This window comes from Asterias rubens, chromosome 11 (genome assembly GCF_902459465.1).
Source record: "Asterias rubens chromosome 11, eAstRub1.3, whole genome shotgun sequence".
Lineage (NCBI taxonomy): Eukaryota > Metazoa > Echinodermata > Asteroidea > Forcipulatida > Asteriidae > Asterias > Asterias rubens.
This window is the reverse complement of record NC_047072.1, coordinates 11,051,652-11,073,164: the sequence shown is the minus strand read 5'-3', so window position 1 is coordinate 11,073,164 and position 21,513 is coordinate 11,051,652. Positions and strand designations below refer to the sequence as shown.

At 40.4% G+C, this 21,513-nt stretch overlaps 1 protein-coding gene across 1 annotated transcript in view; it reads right to left on the bottom strand.

The window, feature by feature from the left end:
- Nucleotides 1-21,513, bottom strand: part of LOC117296311 (transmembrane protein KIAA1109 homolog) — a gene marked incomplete at its 5' end in the record, with an annotated part of 78,793 nt that overhangs the window by 23,145 nt on the left and 34,135 nt on the right. The window contains 13 exon segments of the mRNA XM_033779159.1: nucleotides 4,213-4,299; nucleotides 5,255-5,391; nucleotides 6,126-6,249; nucleotides 6,499-6,620; nucleotides 7,594-7,814; nucleotides 9,329-9,388; nucleotides 10,098-10,308; nucleotides 11,336-11,532; nucleotides 12,286-12,388; nucleotides 16,689-16,843; nucleotides 17,758-17,857; nucleotides 18,879-19,010; nucleotides 19,499-19,744. Coding sequence (XP_033635050.1) covers nucleotides 4,213-4,299; nucleotides 5,255-5,391; nucleotides 6,126-6,249; nucleotides 6,499-6,620; nucleotides 7,594-7,814; nucleotides 9,329-9,388; nucleotides 10,098-10,308; nucleotides 11,336-11,532; nucleotides 12,286-12,388; nucleotides 16,689-16,843; nucleotides 17,758-17,857; nucleotides 18,879-19,010; nucleotides 19,499-19,744 — 1,895 coding nt within the window.

Here is a 21,513-nt window from a genome sequence, read left to right as displayed (position 1 = left end):
CCCACTGGAATGCAACAGACAACCAAACTCACACGTTTGCGTTATGGTGTAGTTGTTAAGAAAACATATACTTGAAGACATATTGTTTATCGGTTTTACCTTGTTCAAAGCCTCATTATGCCTAGTTTATTTTTTAGTGCTGTGGACACAAACCATAGGCTACTTGCAGGGGATTTGAATAAAAAAAATCTGCAGTCTGGAGCAGATGTCTAACACTACCAAGTACCTGCCTGGTGACGTGAGGCCAGTTTGTAATTAGCAATGATTACCACAACCATGTTAGAAAAGGCACTGATTATTAAACAGTGCGCAACACACATTGCCTTAACGGTAAAAAATAAAAATAATACAAGAGGTATAGTCCGCTGTTGCAGACAACTACGTCGGCAATAATTATCACACACAAATTTCTCTTGCAAATTAGGGATCTGTAATTCATCAGGGCCCAATTTCATAGAGCTGCTTAAACAGCAAATAATGCTTTTTAACCATTTTTTTTTTTTTTTTGCTAAGCAGGTTACCAGTCACAAACTGTACAAGTGATATTGTGTTATTATAGTTTGCCTGGTAACCTGAATCTGGTAAGCATAATGGTGAATGTGCTTAGCTAATTTCTCTATGCTAATAAACGCAGCTCTACGGAGAGAGTGCGGCACACAATTCCAGGTTTCAAGCCACAGCCAAACCTCATGGATTGGACTTAACTCTTTCTAACAATAGTGCACGGATCTTTCTCAAAACCTCGGCTCGGGCACCATCTTCCGCCTGGGCTCCGCGTGCTGTGTACGCATTGGAAACCACAGCGTGTATAAACAGGGGGCCATTTTGCAAATCGATCAAATTCATCCCAAGAAAAATTTTCAGCATTGCCATAGTGATTTGTATCATGATATGACACTTTACTTCAGTAACTACGATTGATTTGCAGTTAAGATCAATCTTAGCTCTTTGTGAAAATCAGCCCCTGGGACGTTAGTCCTACATATTTTTGGAGCAGCGTGCTTTTTTTTTGTGTGCGGTGGTTCAAACATCATGGGGCCTGGAGCCGGGGCCTGGAGCCGGGGCCTGGAGCCGGGGCCTGGAGCCGGGGCCTGGAGCCGGGCCTGGAGCCGGGCCTGGAGCCGGGGCCTGGAGCCGGGGCCTGGAGCCGGGGCCTGGAGCCGGGGCCTGGAGCCGGGGCCTGGAGCCGGGGCCTGGAGCCGGGGCCTGGAGCCGGGGCCTGGAGCCTAAGCTGAGTTTGAGACAGGTACCAGGTAAGTGGCTCTCTAAAAGCTACTTGCAGCCTGGCTCCTTGACGCTATTTGTATAAATCAGTGTAGTAATGATGGCATAGTATTCTAGCAAGCCGGGGTTCTAACTACAAGGAGCTCCAAGCAACACAATGGTGCTGAACTACTAGAGTGAGGTAAAAATGCAGTGTCAAATGTGATTTTGTTCCTGTCGACCAAGTTATACAATAACTGTGCAAAACAGATAGACGTCATTAACAGTTATGGGGTTTTGTTTTGGGAAGCATGAAGTATTCTAATATTTTGTAAACAGCTAATAGGTTCATCAACCAATCATGTAAGGGATTTTGTATAACTCACGCAAGCTGCAATCGGCATTTTATGCAAAAGCTTAGCTGAGCATTAAAAAAGTGATTATCATTGCCTGTAAAAATGGCCGATTTTATACTGAGTGATGTCAATTATAGAACTACATGTATCTATATCTTTAGGTGAATAAGCACCCCTTGTAGAATTGTTTTCCGCCGTGTCCGAGGACAGAATTTGAGTCAAGACTGGGATGGTTTAAGAGGCTGGCCGACATTCTGCAATAAAATGAATGGGGAAAACATTGTGACATTGCTTTGATAGTGCGAAAAGCGCATTGTAATAATTTGTCATGTGATCAGTCAGGTGCACACCTCTGAAAGAACATAAAGAGGATGTTTAATTTCATAGAGCTGCTTAAGCTGGAAATATTGCTAGACAATTTTCTGCTTAGCAGAAATGAGCAGGGCACCAGTCACAAATTGTACTTGTGACATGGTAGTTTAGCTGGTAGCCTTATTCTGGTTAGCCTAGTTTTGTTGCGCTTAAGCAGCTTTATAAGTATTGGGCCCAGTTAGAGCTTGAACTTGCTCTGTATTTATTACATCTTTCAGCCACACTAGTCCTTAATCAAAACAAAAATATATGAATATATGAAATAGTGAATGTTTGTTCAGTTAATTAGTCAACAGAATCTACCAAAGGAAAACAAAAGATTATTGCAAGTATTATGTGTGGATCAATTAATATTGTTACGCTTTTGTTAAGTGGTATCCTGTTAGGAACAAAAGATGGAGATAATATCGTAACCATATCTTGAAAGGCACTGGACCCCCTTTGGTAATTGTCAAAGACCATCCCTCTCACTTGGTGTATCCAAACATACATGTACATGTATGCATCATATAACAAACCTGTGAAGATGTGGGCTCAATTGGTAATCGAAGTTGCAAGAGAATAATGAATAGTGAAGTGCCTGGTCAGAGGAGTGAACAATTAATCTATGAGTAGTCATTTTGGATTTTTACCCTGATTTACACCGATGTGTGTTAGCACTGTATACTCAATGCTTCTTTGAAAAAAATCACAGGCATATTACTCAGGTGGGATTCGAATCAGGGCCGAGTAATATGCCTGTGATTTTTTTTCACAGAACTCGGATAAGTACTGAGTATACAGTGCTAACACACATCGGTATATATGGGTAAAAAAAAAACAACACTTCCTCACTGGTAGTAATGGCTGGATAAAGCTAGCCCCAACAGTCAAGACTTTCTGATCAAACCAGGTCATAAAAGTCTGTATCTGTGACAAGAGGTGGTGTTAATATCAATAGCTGGTTGAAGGCAGTGGACACTATTGGTAATTATTCAAAATAATTATTACCATAAAACCTTGATAGGTAACAAGTAATGATCAGCTGTTGATAGTATAAAACATTGTGAGAAACAGCTCCCTCTGAAGTGACAAAGTTTTCGATAAAGAAGTTTTTTCCACAAATTTTATTTGGAGACCTAAGATTTAGATTTTAAGGTCTCAAAATCAAGCATCTGAAAGCACACTACATGACTACTTCGTGTGACCAATTGAGTTCAAATTTTCACAGGTTTTTTATTTTGTGCATATGTTGAGATACACCAAATGAGAAGACTGCTCTTTGACAATAACCATTAGTGTCCAGTGTCTTTAAAGGAAGGCATAACAAAGGTAACAGAAAAGTAAAATCAATCACACTCTGAAATGATAGACACAAAGGTCTTCACACTTTTATCAAAAAGAATACTGCCCACTCATAAAACTGAGTGGTTTATGGCTTCTACCAGGCGCGCCATATCGCTGAAGTAGTCATACCAGGTATTCAATATTGGTTCACTAACAGTAACGCAAGAACATCTTGTACCAACATGACCAAGACTACAAATTGTGAAGAAAATGCTTTTTTTTTTCACCAAATAGACATAACAAGTCAAGCTAAGCTCGTCTACTAAGCAAAAACTCTCTCTGCTTAGCAATCAATTTATTCACTATTAAAGCAGATGACCCTTGAAAGTTTTCGACACGAGGGTGATCAAAAGTAGCTTTCAAATTATCTTCACAATATTTGTTGTTTTGATTTTCCTTTCTGTTTCAGCTTTCCTTATGCATCATTCAAAAACCAATCTTGTACCTTCCCTTTTAAAAACACTGGACACTATTGGTAATTATCAAAGACCAGTCTTCTCACTTGGTGTATCTCAACATATTTTATGCACAAAATAACAAACCTGTGAAAATTTGAACTCATATGGTCGTCCAAGTTGCGAGATAATAAGGGAAGAAAAAAACACTTGTCACACGAAGTTGTGTGCTTTCAAGATGCTTGATTTTGAGACCTAAAAATCTAATTTTGAGGTCTCAAAATCAAACTCAAATATTTTAGTGGAAAATTACTTCTTTCTCGAAAACCACGTCACTTCAGAGGGAGCCGTTTCTCACAATGTTTTACACTATCAACAGCTCTCCACTGATCGTTAACAAGTAAGTTTTTATGCTATTAGTTATTTTGAGTTATTACCAATAGTGTCCAGTGCCTTTAAAGTGAGTGCTTATTGTATTAGAAGCAGGTGAAGATAATATTAGAAAAAGGAAAACGAAATACAAAAAAAGTAGAGTGAAAATGTTTTGGATGGGATCATACGTCGGTAGGCTTCGTAAGAATGTTGGGTCTCTCGCAGTCGGATGATCGGGACTATCGACGGAGAATGCCCTCTGGCGACTGTTCAACCTAGATGTGTCAAAAAATGATTACGATCTCTGTGAACAGAATTCTGAAGGATGAGAAACGCATTGAGAGTTTCATATTTACCCTTTCATGCACCGTTTGTTTTAGTCATAAATTGATTATATGGATACATTCTGTTCATTGTTTTTTTGCAAGTGACGACCCCCCAATAATAGATCCCAATAGCATCCTCAAGAGACCTCTTTCCTTTCTGAAAACTTTGTGGTCATGCAATTTATTTTTTTCATTTTACGACTAATTTTTCATTGAGATTCATGGTGCCACGCGCTGAGCGACCAATTGGCGCATGACAAAATTGTTTAGTAATGTCAAAGGCCAATATGTGCACTTTAGGTGACCCATTATAAACATGTACCAAAAACCTGTAAGAAAATTAGTAAAAAAATAAATAAAAAAAACTACAGGTTTTCACTATACTCAAGCATCAATCAAGATTTGGACTTTATGAGATTGATCGATTTTTTGTACTCGCTTCTCAAATACTAAATCATTTCAAAGAAAGATTTGTTATAGGAGTTTTTCCACTGTAGCCATATTTTATTTATTACAAGGTGCAAATCTGTCAAAAAATATAGTTTCCATCTTACCAAGTTGTGCACACACTTTACAGATTGCAGTTTTTTTTTTTCATTTTTTATTTTCATTAATATATATTTATTAATTTAGGTGTATTTGGATGGCTATTGCAAAAGTGAATGGTTGCACCTGAATGAAGTTCCACAATCTAGCTGCAAATTTGCTAAGCTTAAAACAAATTGTTAACATCAATCGCTGAGCTGTTAAAGATAACCAAACAAAATAAACTGTTTTCTGCTTTACAGTCTAATTCATGAAGCTATATTTTTCTCCAGGTCCAATGGGTTTGGCGAAGACACATCATAATAAAATATAAATCTATGATGAAAAAAAACTACACAAATGGCAACCGTTGACTTACTTTGGGAATGCTTTAGTTCCTTGGGGTGGGGTCGGAGGTAACCCTTGACTGGCCACTCTGCCGCCGACGCTAGACTGCTTAGATGCACCTGCAGGAGACCTTGGTAAACCAGCAGTCAGCTTGCTCCTTAAAGATGCCTGCAGAACAAACATATATTTGAAGGTGGGCAAGCATTACATACAAAGTGTGGACCACAGAACAAAATAGGTCCAGATAATGTAAGGACTTTAAAAACTATGTGGACTTCTTACCCACTTCCACAAACTGTTATTTACAATATTGAAGAATTGGATTATTCTTGGGTGAACAGCAGAAAGAACTGTCCACAAAGTGACTGCAACACAGAGCTGTGTTAATGTTTAATGGGAGACTTTTGAACGCTAGGTGGCAGCAGACTTACCAGGTAAACTTCCATTGTTGGCGTAGTTCTGAGCATGCGCTCATTACCGAGAACAATGGACTCTACCTGGTAAGTCTGCTGCCACCAAGCGTTCCAAAAGTCTCCCATTGTTTTTTTGTGAAATATTTCTGATTAAAGACGGTCTCAAGTCAGTTCTAAGAGCCACTCATATATAGAATCCAATATATAAAGGCGAGGCTTGGGTGGGGGGCCCAACCACAGATCCATTTCCCTCTGTTATGGCAACCAAAAATACAAACAGTTTGGCCATGATCCGACAAACTTGGTGCAACTATGTCACAAACCCCCATGCTTCATATTGAGTATAATCCAAATTTTCCTTTGGATCACAAGAGTAATTTGCTTTTGAACCCTGGTGACAGACTTACTGTTCCCATACCAGATTTACTATGAATTTAAAATCATCATAAATTTGATAGAGTCTGTGGCCGTATAGCTTTGACCTCTGACCTTCATAGTCTGCATCCTGAGTCTCTTGCGGATGTCTCGTCTGAAGTCATTGAAGACGGCGGCCTCCAGCTGTCTGAGCTTCTCTGCCTCTTCAGCAATGGTAACCTTCTTGGCACCAAGGGATCTAATCAAATTATCAAATGCAAAAAAAAACCGTTAATGGCTTGACACTGAGACCAGCCTAGCAGAGTCTTTCCAATTTTCTCGAAGGCTAAAAATATTAACATCAAACAATCGACTTTTGTCATGCTGCCACCATCTTGGTTAGGTTCCTTGTATCAATTAACAGTAATGGATGCTGAAATTTGTTGTAAAAAAAAAGAACCAGACTATTAGCCCTTCCGGCCTCGGTTCGTTGAAGTATTGAATGTACCTGAGATCGCTGACAATCTTTGCTTGTTCTGTCATCTCCTGCATGACCATCTTGGAGTGTTTCTTAGCGTCCTGCTTGCTGACAAACAGCGACGTGGGTCTCTTCAATACAGGCTTAGATTCCTTCAATACCAAATCATAAGGGAGAAGAAAGGAAAAAAGAAACAAATTAACAAAATTTGTCACTCTAAGATTCTTACAACTACTTTAAAGGAACACGTTGCCTTGGATCGGTCGAGTTGGTCTTTGAAAAGTGTTCTGTAACCGTTTGTTATACATGTATAATGCATATGGGTAGAAAGATGTTGTAAAAGTAGAATACAATGATCTACACAAACATGCCTCGAAATTGCGTGGTTTTCTTTTTACCTCGTCGACTAACACGGTCGGCCATTTATGGGAGTCAAATTTAACTTGACTCCCATAAATGGCCGACCGTGTTAGTCCACGACGTAAAAGGAAAATCGTGCAATTTCGAGTGATACTTGTCTGCTTGTGTGGATTATTTTATTCTACTTTTAAAACATCTTTCTAACCATATGAATTTCATAACAAACGGTTCTAAACGTTTTATATAGACCAACTCGTCCGATCCAAGGCAACGTGTTCCTTTAGTTAGTAATTAATTCCTAAACAGATGAAGAAAAAAAAAAAAGTTTTGCCGGGAAAGCGCTGTGTACAAACCAATGCACATTGAGACCTATGGTATAGGTCAAAAAAAGTGAATCGCAAATGTCACACATGCACCCAGATTGTGCCCGCAGTGGCGCATAGTATATCATTGGTACAGTGGTGGTCTAGATACATGTAGGTCACTTTTTGAAATTACAAAATGACAAATCTAGTATTATTAAGTGTTTAACAAAATTATAACGTTCTGAAAATTTCAACAGTAATAATGTACATGTACATGTAAGTATAATAATTTGTAAAAAATATTTGTTGGGGCAAAAATGTTTTTTTTTTGGTCAGTTAGTTCGTTCGTGGTACGAGCGACGAATGTGACCCTTAAATTTTGGAGCAAAGAGCAAATTCCTTCCAAACTTCTTGATACAACCAGCAAAGAATCTACATAAATTTATGACATGACACTCACATCGTTCGGTGGGATCATACTATCGGTCTCATCGTGGGGTTCGACCACCGAGCTCAGATCAGCTACGTCCATCTCATCATCGTCTCCAGCGAGGGCGGTCAACGTGTTGGCTAGAGCCGAGAGCTGCCGACCGATGAAAGGGTTGACCTGAACGTCGAATCCCTCCATCTTCCACAGGAAGTTCAGCATCCATTTACCCGCGTTGGACGCCTGGCTTGGATCTAGGGTAGGAACACATTTCATTTATCAGTGCCCAAGTTTATTGAGGTAATTAGGCAGAACATTTTGCGCAAACATTTTCTTGTTATCAAAACTAACTTGCAGTTGCAAGTAAGAGATAGTACCCATGACATGCTATTTTGGCTTGTATTCTTATTCTGGTAAGCAATTCTTTTTTTTTGCTTACATGTGGGTACTTTTTGTGCTTTTAAGCAGGTTTATGCAATTGGGCACAGGTTGAACACTAAAAGATAAATCCTTTCACTTGATTTTCAATTAAAAAATAACAAACATAAAACAAAATCGTAATACCAAAAATGGTGGCACAAAAGCTGAATTTAAATTTTTTATGGATTTGCAGTTTGTATGGATTTCATAAAAGATTGCTTTTGCATATTTTTGAGCTCCTGATAAATGGAGTTTATTCTTCAAGAGTGGTCTCCAAAGTAATTCATTTTCCAAGTAAAACATTTAAATTGGGATTTTGATTTCACTAAAAGATAAATCCTTTCACTTGATTTTCAATTAAAAAATAACAAACATAAAACAAAATCGTAATACCAAAAATGGTGGCACAAAAGCTGAATTTAAATTTTCTATGGATTTGCAGTTTGTATGGATTTCATAAAAGATTGCTTTTGCATATTTTGAGCTCCTGATAAATGGAGTTTATTCTTGAAGAGTGGTCTCCAAAGTAATTCATTTTCCAAGTAAAACATTTAAATTGGGATTTTGATTTCACTAAAAGATAAATCCTTTCACTTGATTTTCAATTAAAAATAACAAACATAAAACAAAATCGTAATACCAAAAATGGTGGCACAAAAGCTGAATTTAAATTTTCTATGGATTTGCAGTTTGTATGGATTTCATAAAAGATTGCATTTGCATATTTTTGAGCTCCTGATAAATGGAGTTTATTCTTCAAGAGTGGTCTCCAAAGTAATTCATTTTCCAAGTAAAACATTTAACTTGGGATTTTGATTTCAAAATGTATACACATTATTTATGCACTTCATTGAGAGTTGACTTTGTTTTTTAGGTTTTGAAATAGACTCTGCTAGGGTGAAATTATCCGGCAATTTATCATTTATTACGTTTAAGGACCTTACTGAACAAAATGGATGTATTGATACACTACTGAGGCATTGCATGGTGAGGTCTTAATATATATTTAGTTTGTGGTAACGCCATTTGTGTATCTACTTGCCAGGTAGAGTTTGTTCTTTAGAATACTGTCTCTCTATATTCAACTACCGCGGAGTAGATTTATCGGATTGTTTTGAGGGACTTCTCAGTTCTGAAAAGAACCGGCCTGCTTTTTTACTACTACCTGGTTGGAAGGTATAGAACATTCGTTGCGACTACTTCTTTAGCTAATAGGATCGTAATTAACTGCACTACCGCGGAGTCAGTTCTTGAATTGGTCTCAACATTTGGACTAGCTTGCTCTAGTCTGCTAGTCATCGTCAGAAGACTGCTACTGTGCCTACACAAAGATAGCAAAACAAAGTACCTGTTTTACCAGCACTTATCGTCCGTGAACACAGCTCAAGAGTACCTTGTGGCACAACACCTGTTGATATAAAAACAAAATTTACAGTCAGTAAAAATGTCTCATTAATGGCATTACATGTTACACGTGACTAATTAGTCCCAAAAAACTCTGTCAATGGACAAGATACAGTATAACCAGATCTGTGTAACTGTGTAGGCTTCACTTTGTTTCTGTAAATTACACAGATATCGAAAAAGCGGCGTCTGGTTTTTTTTTTAAGGATGGAGGGAAACATGCACCATGCAACTCTCCTGAAAATTTTGCCCCCCATGAGTTTAATTTTCGTTCTCAAAAACTTGCCAACTGATGAGACTGAAACTTCTACAGGTAAATTATATTAAGTACGTCTTCATAACAGTGATTGGGAATTCATGTCATGATACGAAACCCCTGCAACAGACTGTTAAACAAAAATTAGAGGCCATACAAGCTCATTAAATTTACACATCATCGTTCCGTATATCTTTTTGCAACAGAACACCCGTTTCAGACAGGCGCTCCAGTGTCGCGCCGAACCAAATTCTGAATTAATGTAAGTATTTGAAAAGTACACCATCTGAAACAGTCAGGAGCTAATGGATGCCCTAGAAGTCAAAAGACTACCTGTTGCTACAGTCGTTGGGAACGACTAGAGTCACTCCTAATCTATTTGGTATAGCAGGATTCTGGCACGCCTGTCTGAAACGGTTGTAATTCTATTTTCCTACTTGTCTAGTTTCTCACTTACATGCATTCACGAGACCCTTGTACGTCTGTGGTTTCCAATCGCTCTTCGAGGTGTTGAAGTCCTCGGCGAAACGGAGACAGAACTGCTGGAAGAATCCCTTAGTGACAAGTGATTTATTGTAGCAAGCAGTGATGAGGGAGCTCTCTAGGGTGAGGACTAAGGCGGAGTGGTAGTCTGGCTCAGGCATTCCGCCGGAGAACGAGGAAATATTCTATGGGTCGAGGAAAAGAGTATTCAATTCTGGTTATTATAGGATGAGGATCATTTGGTTTAATACAAGGGCTGGCCAACATGTGCATAGACCTTATCGCAAATACCAATGCGCAAGCGCAGACTGTTGAATGTGGCGCATTGTGGGATATATATGGATCAAATTTGGATACCAGCTAGACCACAATGCACCTAATTCCAAGCTTTACGCACGCGCCCCGGTATTTGCGAAAAGGTCTATGTAATAGATTTTAATAAGGCAATGTCACACGAGGCAATTTACAGGCAACCAGTTCCAGGAAGTCTCCAAGAAGGAAGCTCATTCACATTTCAATGGGATATTGAGTTAGAGCTACATGTATTCTTTGTGAATAGAGTGCAGTTGATTGCCATCGAGTTGCCTAATAAATGACATGTTTGACATGGCCTACAGACTTTTCAGGCATACACACAGCTGTCCGAACTTTTACACAGTGTGACAAGAATTCTAAAAAATGCATTCTTGTTGAGCGTTCTGTTGTTCTCTCCATTGTCCCTGTATTTTCCCATATCCTTTGTACACAAATGTCCTTCTGGAGCACTCCATCTTTGGAAGTCCCCTTTTGGTTTCCATAGCGCTCCAAAAATGAGCACAAAGGTCCCCAGAATGTTTGTCTTTGTTAAAATGCGATCCCACCGGGGAGTTCTTCAGAAAGTGAACAACGGAACAAAAACTAGCGAGTCCCACAACTGCTAGTGTAGATTAGATTAGATTTATTGATTCATCAAGAAAAGTGTTTTCCAAGATATGCAAAACATGTTAAAAAACAGCCACAAAAATACAGAGGGAAACAAAATAAAAAAAAAACATAAAAATACAATCAATCAATGTGTGCGCTTGTTAGTTTTGATAAGCTTAGATTTATTGATTCATCATGAAAAGTGTTTTCCAAGGTATGAAAAACACAAAAAACAGCCACAAAAATACACAAGGAAAAAAAAAGAGAAACAAAATCTAAAAAATACAATCTATCAATGTGTGTACATACTTGGAAGGCAGGGTTGATTGGAATGCATATTCCAAGGTCCTGTAATGTTAGCTGCAGGAACACCGAGCTTAGCTTCTCCATGGAGGTCGTCTGCCGATGCAAGACGTTCCTAGCCTGGACTCTACTACCCATCATGTCCTTCTGTCTTTCTCGCCATTGCTCATAGGCGCTGTGGTAACACACCCACACTAATACAGCTGAAACGAGGAAACGCACGCACAGATGTCCTTGAGTGAGACATTAAACTATAATTGTGATGCAGTCAAGCAAAATAATATGAATAACTTGTTCTTAAATGTAGGATTTGAAAATTTGCATGGTGGAATAAGGATAAATCAATCAATCAACATTTATTTCCACACAAACAATATGCATATTTGAACAATTTGAATTACAAAAATTGAAACTGAAATAAAGAAAGGTTTTCGGTAACACCATGTAATGATGATCTCTAAATGAGTTGGGGTGGTTCTGAAAAGAACCGCTGGTTTCAACTCGACGTTTCGATCAGTATGTTCTTATATAGCGCATTTCATAACACATCTCAATGCACTTTACATTAGTGCCCTGTTCATTAGGCAAATAACATCCCTTTTAATGTTTCTCAGCTCCCTGGGGAGTATACAGCATGAGCTGCAGTGGCACTCCAGTTGCTTTTACAAACACAATATCAACCTCTACCCTCGCAGGTACCCATTTTATAACCCTGGGTGAAGAGAAAGCAATTGTAGTGAAGTATCTTGCTCAAGGACACAAGTGCCAAGAGCTAAGTTCATACATTACATTTATCGTTAAGAGATGGAGTTCATACTAGAGTTTCCGGCAGCAGATTTTGCATTAACTCTAGTATTAAACCTGAACAAGGTGTTATACAAATGTATCTGATCATTCAAATGCATATGTCTCAAAATGGCTACATTAAGATGGTGATGATTTCGTTGTTCACTCACCTATGTCTACCGCACTTGGCTGGACGTAAATGATCGGTCGGTTGAGGGTCACAAGGAAGGCAGACTTCTCCTCTTTGATTGGCGCTATATTCTCTTGCTGAGACTGAACAAGAACAAAAACGATTCAACAAATAAATTAGGGGAATAATAGAGAAGGTTATCTAAAGTTCGTTATAAATCATTATCATTCGTAAGAAACTTTCTGCCATAAGTTAGTCCAGGAGATATATTTAATTGAACTTATAAGGCAAGTTAAATCCTTGAATGGATATTAAGGCACTGTAAAAATTAGAGCAGCACCAAACAAAAGTAACTGGTATCAAGTTTTGTCTTGCTTAGCAAAAAAATGTTAAGCAATATTTCCTGCTTAAAGCCATTATACACTTTCGGTAAACAGTATTGTCCAAGTCCCACACTTCGTGTATCACAACTTATATATAAAATAACAAACAAATTTAGGCTCAATCGGTCATCAGAGTCGGGAGAAAATAACGGGAAAACCCACTCTTGTTTCCGCACGTTTCGCCGTGTCATGACATGTCTTTAAAATAAATCCGTAATTCTCGCTATCGAGAATTGATATTGTTTTGCTGTTTTCTCAAAAAGTAAAGCATTTCATGGAACAATATTTCAAGAGAAGTCTTTCACCATTCCCTTCTGTAAACCCTGTAAATTATTTGTAAATCTGTGAACTTTTTTTTTCTTTCCCTGTACCGAAAGTGTATAATGGCTTTAAGCAGGAAAATGGGCTGTGGCTCTGATTCTCTCTTGTACACCATGTGATGTCATCAGTCACATGGTCTATAGAATGTCGGTGTGGTCAAGTGGTTAGACTGCAGGACTGCAATCACAAGGTTGTGGGTTCGAATCCTACCGAGCTAACCGTGGTCTGGTGGTTAGACTGCAGGACTGCAATCACAAGGTTGTGGGTTCGAATCCTACCAAGCTAACTGTGGTCAAGTGGTTAGACTGCAGGACTGCAATCACAAGGTTGTGGGTTCGAATCCTACCAAGCTAACCGTGGTCAAGTGGTTAGACTGCAGGACTGCAATCACAAGGTTGTGGGTTCGAATCCTACCAAGCTAACCGTGGTCAAGTGGTTAGACTGCAGGACTGCAATCACAAGGTTGTGGGTTCGAATCCTACCAAGCTAACCGTGGTCAAGTGGTTAGACTGCAGGACTGCAATCACAAGGTTGTGGGTTCGAATCCTACCAAGCTAACCGTGGTCAAGTGGTTAGACTGCAGGACTGCAATCACAAGGTTGTGGGTTCGAATCCTACCAAGCTAACCGTGGTCTAGTGGTTAGACTGCAGGACTGCAATCACAAGGTTGTGGGTTCGAATCCTACCAAGCTAACCGTGGTCAAGTGGTTAGACTGCAGGACTGCAATCACAAGGTTGTGGGTTCGAATCCTACCAAGCTAACCGTGGTCTAGTGGTTAGACTGCAGGACTGCAATCACAAGGTTGTGGGTTCGAATCCTACCAAGCTAACCGTGGTCAAGTGGTTAGAATGCAGGACTGCAATCACAAGGTTGTGGGTTCGAATCCTACCAAGCTAACCGTGGTCCAGTGGTTAGACTGCAGGACTGCAATCACAAGGTTGTGGGTTCGAATCCTACCAAGCTAACCGTGGTCCAGTGGTTAGACTGCAGGACTTGCAATCACAAGGTTGTGGGTTCGAATCCTACCAAGCTAACCGTGGTCCAGTGGTTAGACTGCAGGACTTGCAATCACAAGGTTGTGGGTTCGAATCCTACCAAGCTAACCGTGGTCTAGTGGTTAGACTGCAGGACTTGCAATCACAAGGTTGTGGGTTCGAATCCTACCAAGCTAACCGTGGTCCAGTGGTTAGACTGCAGGACTGCAATCACAAGGTTGTGGGTTCGAATCCTACCAAGCTAACCGTGGTCCAGTGGTTAGACTGCAGGACTTGCAATCACAAGGTTGTGGGTTCGAATCCTACCAAGCTAACCGTGGTCCAGTGGTTAGACTGCAGGACTGCAATCACAAGGTTGTGGGTTCGAATCCTACCAAGCTAACCGTGGTCCAGTGGTTAGACTGCAGGACTGCAATCACAAGGTTGTGGGTTCGAATCCTACCAAGCTAACCGTGGTCCAGTGGTTAGACTGCAGGACTTGCAATCACAAGGTTGTGGGTTCGAATCCTACCAAGCTAACCGTGGTCTAGTGGTTAGACTGCAGGACTGCAATCACAAGGTTGTGGGTTCGAATCCTACCAAGCTAACCGTGGTCCAGTGGTTAGACTGCAGGACTTGCAATCACAAGGTTGTGGGTTCGAATCCTACCAAGCTAACCGTGGTCTAGTGGTTAGACTGCAGGACTGCAATCACAAGGTTGTGGGTTCGAATCCTACCAAGCTAACCGTGGTCTAGTGGTTAGACTGCAGGACTTGCAATCACAAGGTTGTGGGTTCGAATCCTACCAAGCTAACCGTGGTCTAGTGGTTAGACTGCAGGACTGCAATCACAAGGTTGTGGGTTCGAATCCTACCAAGCTAACCGTGGTCAAGTGGTTAGACTGCAGGACTGCAATCACAAGGTTGTGGGTTCGAATCCTACCAAGCTAACCGTGGTCCAGTGGTTAGACTGCAGGACTGCAATCACAAGGTTGTGGGTTCGAATCCTACCAAGCTAACCGTGGTCCAGTGGTTAGACTGCAGGACTTGCAATCACAAGGTTGTGGGTTCGAATCCTACCAAGCTAACCGTGGTCTAGTGGTTAGACTGCAGGACTGCAATCACAAGGTTGTGGGTTCGAATCCTACCAAGCTAACCGTGGTCCAGTGGTTAGACTGCAGGACTTGCAATCACAAGGTTGTGGGTTCGAATCCTACCAAGCTAACCGTGGTCTAGTGGTTAGACTGCAGGACTGCAATCACAAGGTTGTGGGTTCGAATCCTACCAAGCTAACCGTGGTCTAGTGGTTAGACTGCAGGACTTGCAATCACAAGGTTGTGGGTTCGAATCCTACCAAGCTAACCGTGGTCTAGTGGTTAGACTGCAGGACTGCAATCACAAGGTTGTGGGTTCGAATCCTACCAAGCTAACCGTGGTCAAGTGGTTAGACTGCAGGACTGCAATCACAAGGTTGTGGGTTCGAATCCTACCAAGCTAACCGTGGTCTAGTGGTTAGACTGCAGGACTGCAATCACAAGGTTGTGGGTTCGAATCCTACCAAGCTAACCGTGGTCCAGTGGTTAGACTGCAGGACTTGCAATCACAAGGTTGTGGGTTCGAATCCTACCAAGCTAACCGTGGTCTAGTGGTTAGACTGCAGGACTGCAATCACAAGGTTGTGGGTTCGAATCCTACCAAGCTAACCGTGGTCTAGTGGTTAGACTGCAGGACTTGCAATCACAAGGTTGTGGGTTCGAATCCTACCAAGCTAACCGTGGTCTAGTGGTTAGACTGCAGGACTGCAATCACAAGGTTGTGGGTTCGAATCCTACCAAGCTAACCGTGGTCAAGTGGTTAGACTGCAGGACTGCAATCACAAGGTTGTGGGTTCGAATCCTACCAAGCTAACCGTGGTCCAGTGGTTAGACTGCAGGACTGCAATCACAAGGTTGTGGGTTCGAATCCTACCAAGCTAACCGTGGTCAAGTGGTTAGACTGCAGGACTGCAATCACAAGGTTGTGGGTTCGAATCCTACCAAGCTAACCGTGGTCAAGTGGTTAGACTGCAGGACTGCAATCACAAGGTTGTGGGTTCGAATCCTACCAAGCTAACCGTGGTCAAGTGGTTAGACTGCAGGACTGCAATCACAAGGTTGTGGGTTCGAATCCTACCAAGCTAACTGTGGTCCAGTGGTTGGACTGCAGGACTTGCAATTACAAGGTTGTGGGTTCGAATCCTACCAAGCTAACCGTGGTCTAGTGGTTAGACTGCAGGACTGCAATCACAAGGTTGTGGGTTCGAATCCTACCAAGCTAACCGTGGTCTGGTGGTTAGACTGCAGGACTGCAATCACAAGGTTGTGGGTTCGAATCTTACCAAGCTTACCGCTGATTTCACAATGACTAGAATAACTATTGTCGTTTAGCTACTGAATGGCAATTTCTTGATTTTGTGCAATTCATAATCATAGACATTAAAACCACTATGAGAGAGATTGGCTGCTACCGGATTGGTGTTTACATCCCTCTGTGGGAGTTTGCCAAGCTCTCTTGACAGGGAATCCATCGATTTCACCAAACTCTTCCTAACTTAGGATTAAGCTTAGGACTTAGGACGGGTTCAGTTCCGTATCCAAATACGTAGGACGAATTGAACCCATCCTAAGTTAGGACCCGTCCTAACTCGAGTTAGGATTTATCCCAGCGTTTTGTGAAATCGGCCGCAAATCATCTAAACAAACAAACAAAATGTCTTGAGTACTTACCCTGGGTGCGTTGGTCAGTCCGATGTTGGCCTTGAAGTATGCTAATTGGTGCAGTTCAAGGTCAAGGTCGCCTGCACTGTGTGACCTCTGCATGGTACCCAGACTTATATTCAGATCTATCAACGCTTTGGCATACAGCTTCATCCCACTCGATTCTGTGATTCAAGAATATGGAGGGAATAAGCTTATAGACTTTTCTTTTGCAACACTCATAGCCCGAGTTATTTTCAACCAAGTTTTGAAAACAATGGAAAGCCATAAATGCAAGGCACAAACACATAGCCACAGTCTGTATTAATGTCACAAAACTATAAAAGTCTGGAATTTTTTGGGGAATGAAGCAACCAATCATGAGAGATATTTTGTTTCGTTAAAAGTTTACAGAAATATTGAATTGGGTTAAAACATCTGTTTATACAATTGAGTGTTTTACTATTTAACATTCGACCCGCCCATGCTACTAAGCTAAATCTATCAAAAGAACCAAGTCTTCCCTCACAGATACCAATTTACCCCTGGGTGGAGAGAAGCAATTACAGTGAAGCGTCTTGCTCAGGGACAAAAGTGTCATGACCGGGATTTGAACCCACACTCTGCTGAACAGAAACACCAGAGCTTGAGTTCGGTGCTCTTAACAACTTGGCAACAACACCCATTTTACAATTACCCCCATCATGGGGTGTTGTTGGCCGAGTGGATAAGAGCGTCGAACTCCAGCTCTGATGCTTCTGTTCAACAGAGTGTGGGTCCGAATCCCGGTCGTGACACTTGTGTCCCTGAGCAAGAAAGACACTTAACTATAATTGCTTCTCTCCACCCAGAGGTAAATGGGTACCTGTGAGGGCAAGAGATGGTTCTTGTGATTGGTTTAGCCGAGTACACATATAAATGTATAATTGTCACACAGGCTGTATACTCCCCAGGGAGTTGAGATGGTTTAAGAAATGATTTAAGGCCCAGTGACCAGGGGTAATAATGTCGAAAGCGCTTTGAGAAACCCTTGGGTTTGAAAAGCACTATATAAAAACTGGTTATTGTTATTATTATTATTATTATTATTATCCTTTACCTCCTTCTCCAGTCATCCTATTGGACAGCTTGATCTCGACTACACCAGTTTCCAATCGCATGGCACCAGCGGATGGAGTGGTAGCAGTTATCTGGACACCCTGCAATGGAAGACAAGTGCAACACCAAACTTATTGAAATATCTATATAAAATTGTAGAGAATAAGTTAATGAAGCAAAGAGTGCTTGATGCGAGTGACAATAGTAATTATAATTTGACTTAACTGCAATTTTGTTATATATTTTGTTTGCGGTAACACCATGTGTGTTTCTACTTGCCAGGTAGAGTTTGTTCTTTAGAGAACTGTCTTTTTTTTATTCTACTACCGCGGAGTAGAATTATCAGATTGTTCGGGAGATTTCTTAGTTCTGAAAAGAACTGTCCTGCTTTTTAACTGCTACCTGGGTGGAAGGTTTTGAAAATTGGCTGAGACTACTACTTTAGCTGATACATGTATGATCGTTATGAATTGCACTACCGCGGAGTGACTTCTTAAATTGGTCTCAACGTTTCAACTAGCTTGTCGTCTAGTCATCGTCAGCAGATGGCACTCCAGAACTTGGGTGAGGTGTCAGAAGGAGCCATAAGATTTAGTCCTCGGTGTGGTGGTGAGGAAGTTTGAGGAGGAAGAGAGATCTCGGAGGGTGAGGACAGCAGTACAGCTCAATGATGACACTTGGAGCTGTTTCGTTACAGGGGTGTAGAAGCTGGATTCAAATGTTTTGTTTTGTTTGTTTAAAGGAACTTCACAGAATTGGTAAGAATTTTTGTGTGTAAAGATCACATATTTACTCAAAACTTACACGATCTAATGATGATGATAGTAGAAAACATCCCTTGAAATATTTATCTGAAATGTCATATTTTGTGAAATAAATAATCTTATTTCGCGTTTGGAATTTATCGCTCAGTAAAGCATTATATTCATTTTTTTTTTTTGCATCAATGTTATGCAAAATGTGTAATCGATTTTTCACTATTTTCTCGTGACCCAGATGGCCGATCGATCTCAAACTTCTACAGGTTTGTGTATATGGTGGATTACATAAAGTGCTTATACTGCCAGCAACTGTTTTGTTAGCAAAACCAATTTTTATTTGAATATATCCCCATTTACATACCTTGAGTTTAACCAGTAAAGAGACATCAATCACAGAGATTTCAGGTAAAGCTGGTTGCGTCTTTGCCTCACTCTGCTGCGGTTTGACTGGATCATCATTACCAAAAACATCATCCACTAAGTTGACTAAGTCCTGTCATTTGAAGTCAAAGTATGACATTAGTTTTAAAGGCACTATTGGTAATTACTCAAAATAATTGTTAGCATAAGAACTTACTTGGTAACGATGATAGTACAATAGCCGTTAATAGTACAAAACATTGTGAGAAGCAACATAGTTTTTGAGAAAGAGGTAATTTCTCACCCAAAAATGTTAAAAGACTTCAGGCCTGAAGCCTTTTATTAGGCATCTGGAAGCACACACATTTGTGCAACAAGGGTGTTTTTTCTTTCAGTATTCTTTATAAACAGTTTTGCGTTGTTGTTTTTTTAGCGAGTAGACACTGTATTCAGCTGAAACATTTCACATGTGTTTTTTGTTGTATGTCACAAAATTACCTTTCATGTAAATCAATGTGACAGTTGACAAAAACAGACAGTGACCCCCCTGATGAAGACTCCGCTAGGATCGGGACAAAAAGTTGTACAAAAAAAAAGAATCGTCCTTTTAGAATGACTCACACTGAGAAACACATGGTGCACTGTTATCAGATGATTGACAAGATCCGTTGATATACTATGACGTAACTCCTCAATGGTCATCAATGCATCCAGGCTAGCGTTACTGGCCCCCTCCCCCACGCTGGTCGACATGGCCGAAGAGGTCGTCTTGTTGGTGTCTGGCTGGACAGGGAATTTGTACTGGCCGTTGGTCAATATGCAAGGCAGGTCGATCTCGGCAGACGATGACAGGTCATCGTCTAGAACCTGTGATCATGAAACAGTTGTTAGAGTCAAACATCGAAACATGAAACAGTTGTAGGAATCGAACATGAAACAGTTGAAGAAACCAAACATGAAACAGTTGAAGGAATCAAACATAAAACAGTTGAAGGAATCAAACATGAAACAGTTGAAGGAATCAAACATGAAACAGTTGAAGGAATCAAACATGAAACAGTTAAGGAATCAAACATGAAACAGTTGAAGGAATCAAACATGAAACAGTTGAAGGAATCAAACATGAAACAGTTGAAGGAATCAAACATGAAACAGTTGAAGGAATCAAACATGAAACAGTTGAAGGAATCAAACATGAAACAGTTGAAGGAATCAAACATGAAACAGTTGAAGGAATCAAACATGAAACAGTTAAGGAATCAAACATGAAACAGTTGTAGGAATCAAACATGAAACAGTTGAAGGAATCAAACATGAAACAGTTGAAGGAATCAAACATGAAACAGTTAAGGAATCAAACATGAAACAGTTGAAGGAATCAAACATGAAACAGTTAAGGAATCAAACATGAAACAGTTGAAGGAATCAAACATGATACAGTTAAGGAATCAAACATGAAACAGTTGTAGGAACCAAACATGAAACAGTTAAGGAATCAAACATGAAACAGTTGTAGGAATCAAACATGAAACAGTTGAAGGAATCAAACATGAAACAGTTGAAGGAATCAAACATGAAACAGTTGAAGGAATCAAACATGAAACAGTTGAAGGAATCAAACATCAAAAAAACAGTTGAAGGAATCAAACATGAAACAGTTGAAGGAATCAAACATGAAACAGTTGAAGGAATCAAACATGTAACAGTCGTTTCAGTCAGACATTGACACATGAAACACTTCATGACGTTGATAAATGCAATAGACCCTTCCCATGAAATATGTAAATTGCACATAGCGCGTGCGCACTAACGTTTTGGTTGGCAAAATGAGGGAACATCGCGCTGTTTTGTACACGGCTAAAGTAGTGCACAACTCTATGGTGTTTGCCAATTAACAGGGTCTGTACGCATGCGTGAATGTAATTAGCATATTTCATGGAAAGGGTCCATTGTTGAAGCCATCAAGCGCAACAAATAATTAATTCAATATCACACTGATCTGATTAGAGAGTGTCTGCAATGCTCAGGGGATCAATTTCATGACACCCAGTAAAGCATGCAATTCAGGGGTACACAGTTGGGCCCAATTTCATGGCTCTGCTTACCGCTGCATTCTGCGCTTACAATCACGATTCCCTGCTTACGTGCAAGTGCCAAATTTCTGCACTAGCCTTGTAAGCGTAGAATGCACGCACGCGCAGAAGCCAAAATTCGCCGCTAACCCGTGAAATACGTTTGCCGTAAGCGCCGATTCTGTGCTTGCGGTAAGCAGAGCCATGAAATTGGGCCCAGGTGTGATGTGTCTGCAGACATGTTTTTACCGGCCTAAAGGCAGTGGACACTATTGGTAGTTACTCAAAAAATTTATTATCATAAAACCTTTCTTGATTACGAGTAATGGGGAGAGGTTGATATTATAAAACATTGTGAGAAACGGCTCCCTCTGAAGTGATGTAGTTTTCGAGAGAAGTAATTTTCAACAAATTTGATTTCGAAACCTCAGATTTAGAATTTGAGGTCTCAAAATCAAGCATCTGAAAGCACACAACTTCGTGTGACCATGGTGCGTCAAGGGTGTTTTTTTTGGACAATACTGTTTACCGAAAGTGTCCAATGGCTTTAAGAAAAACTACTTT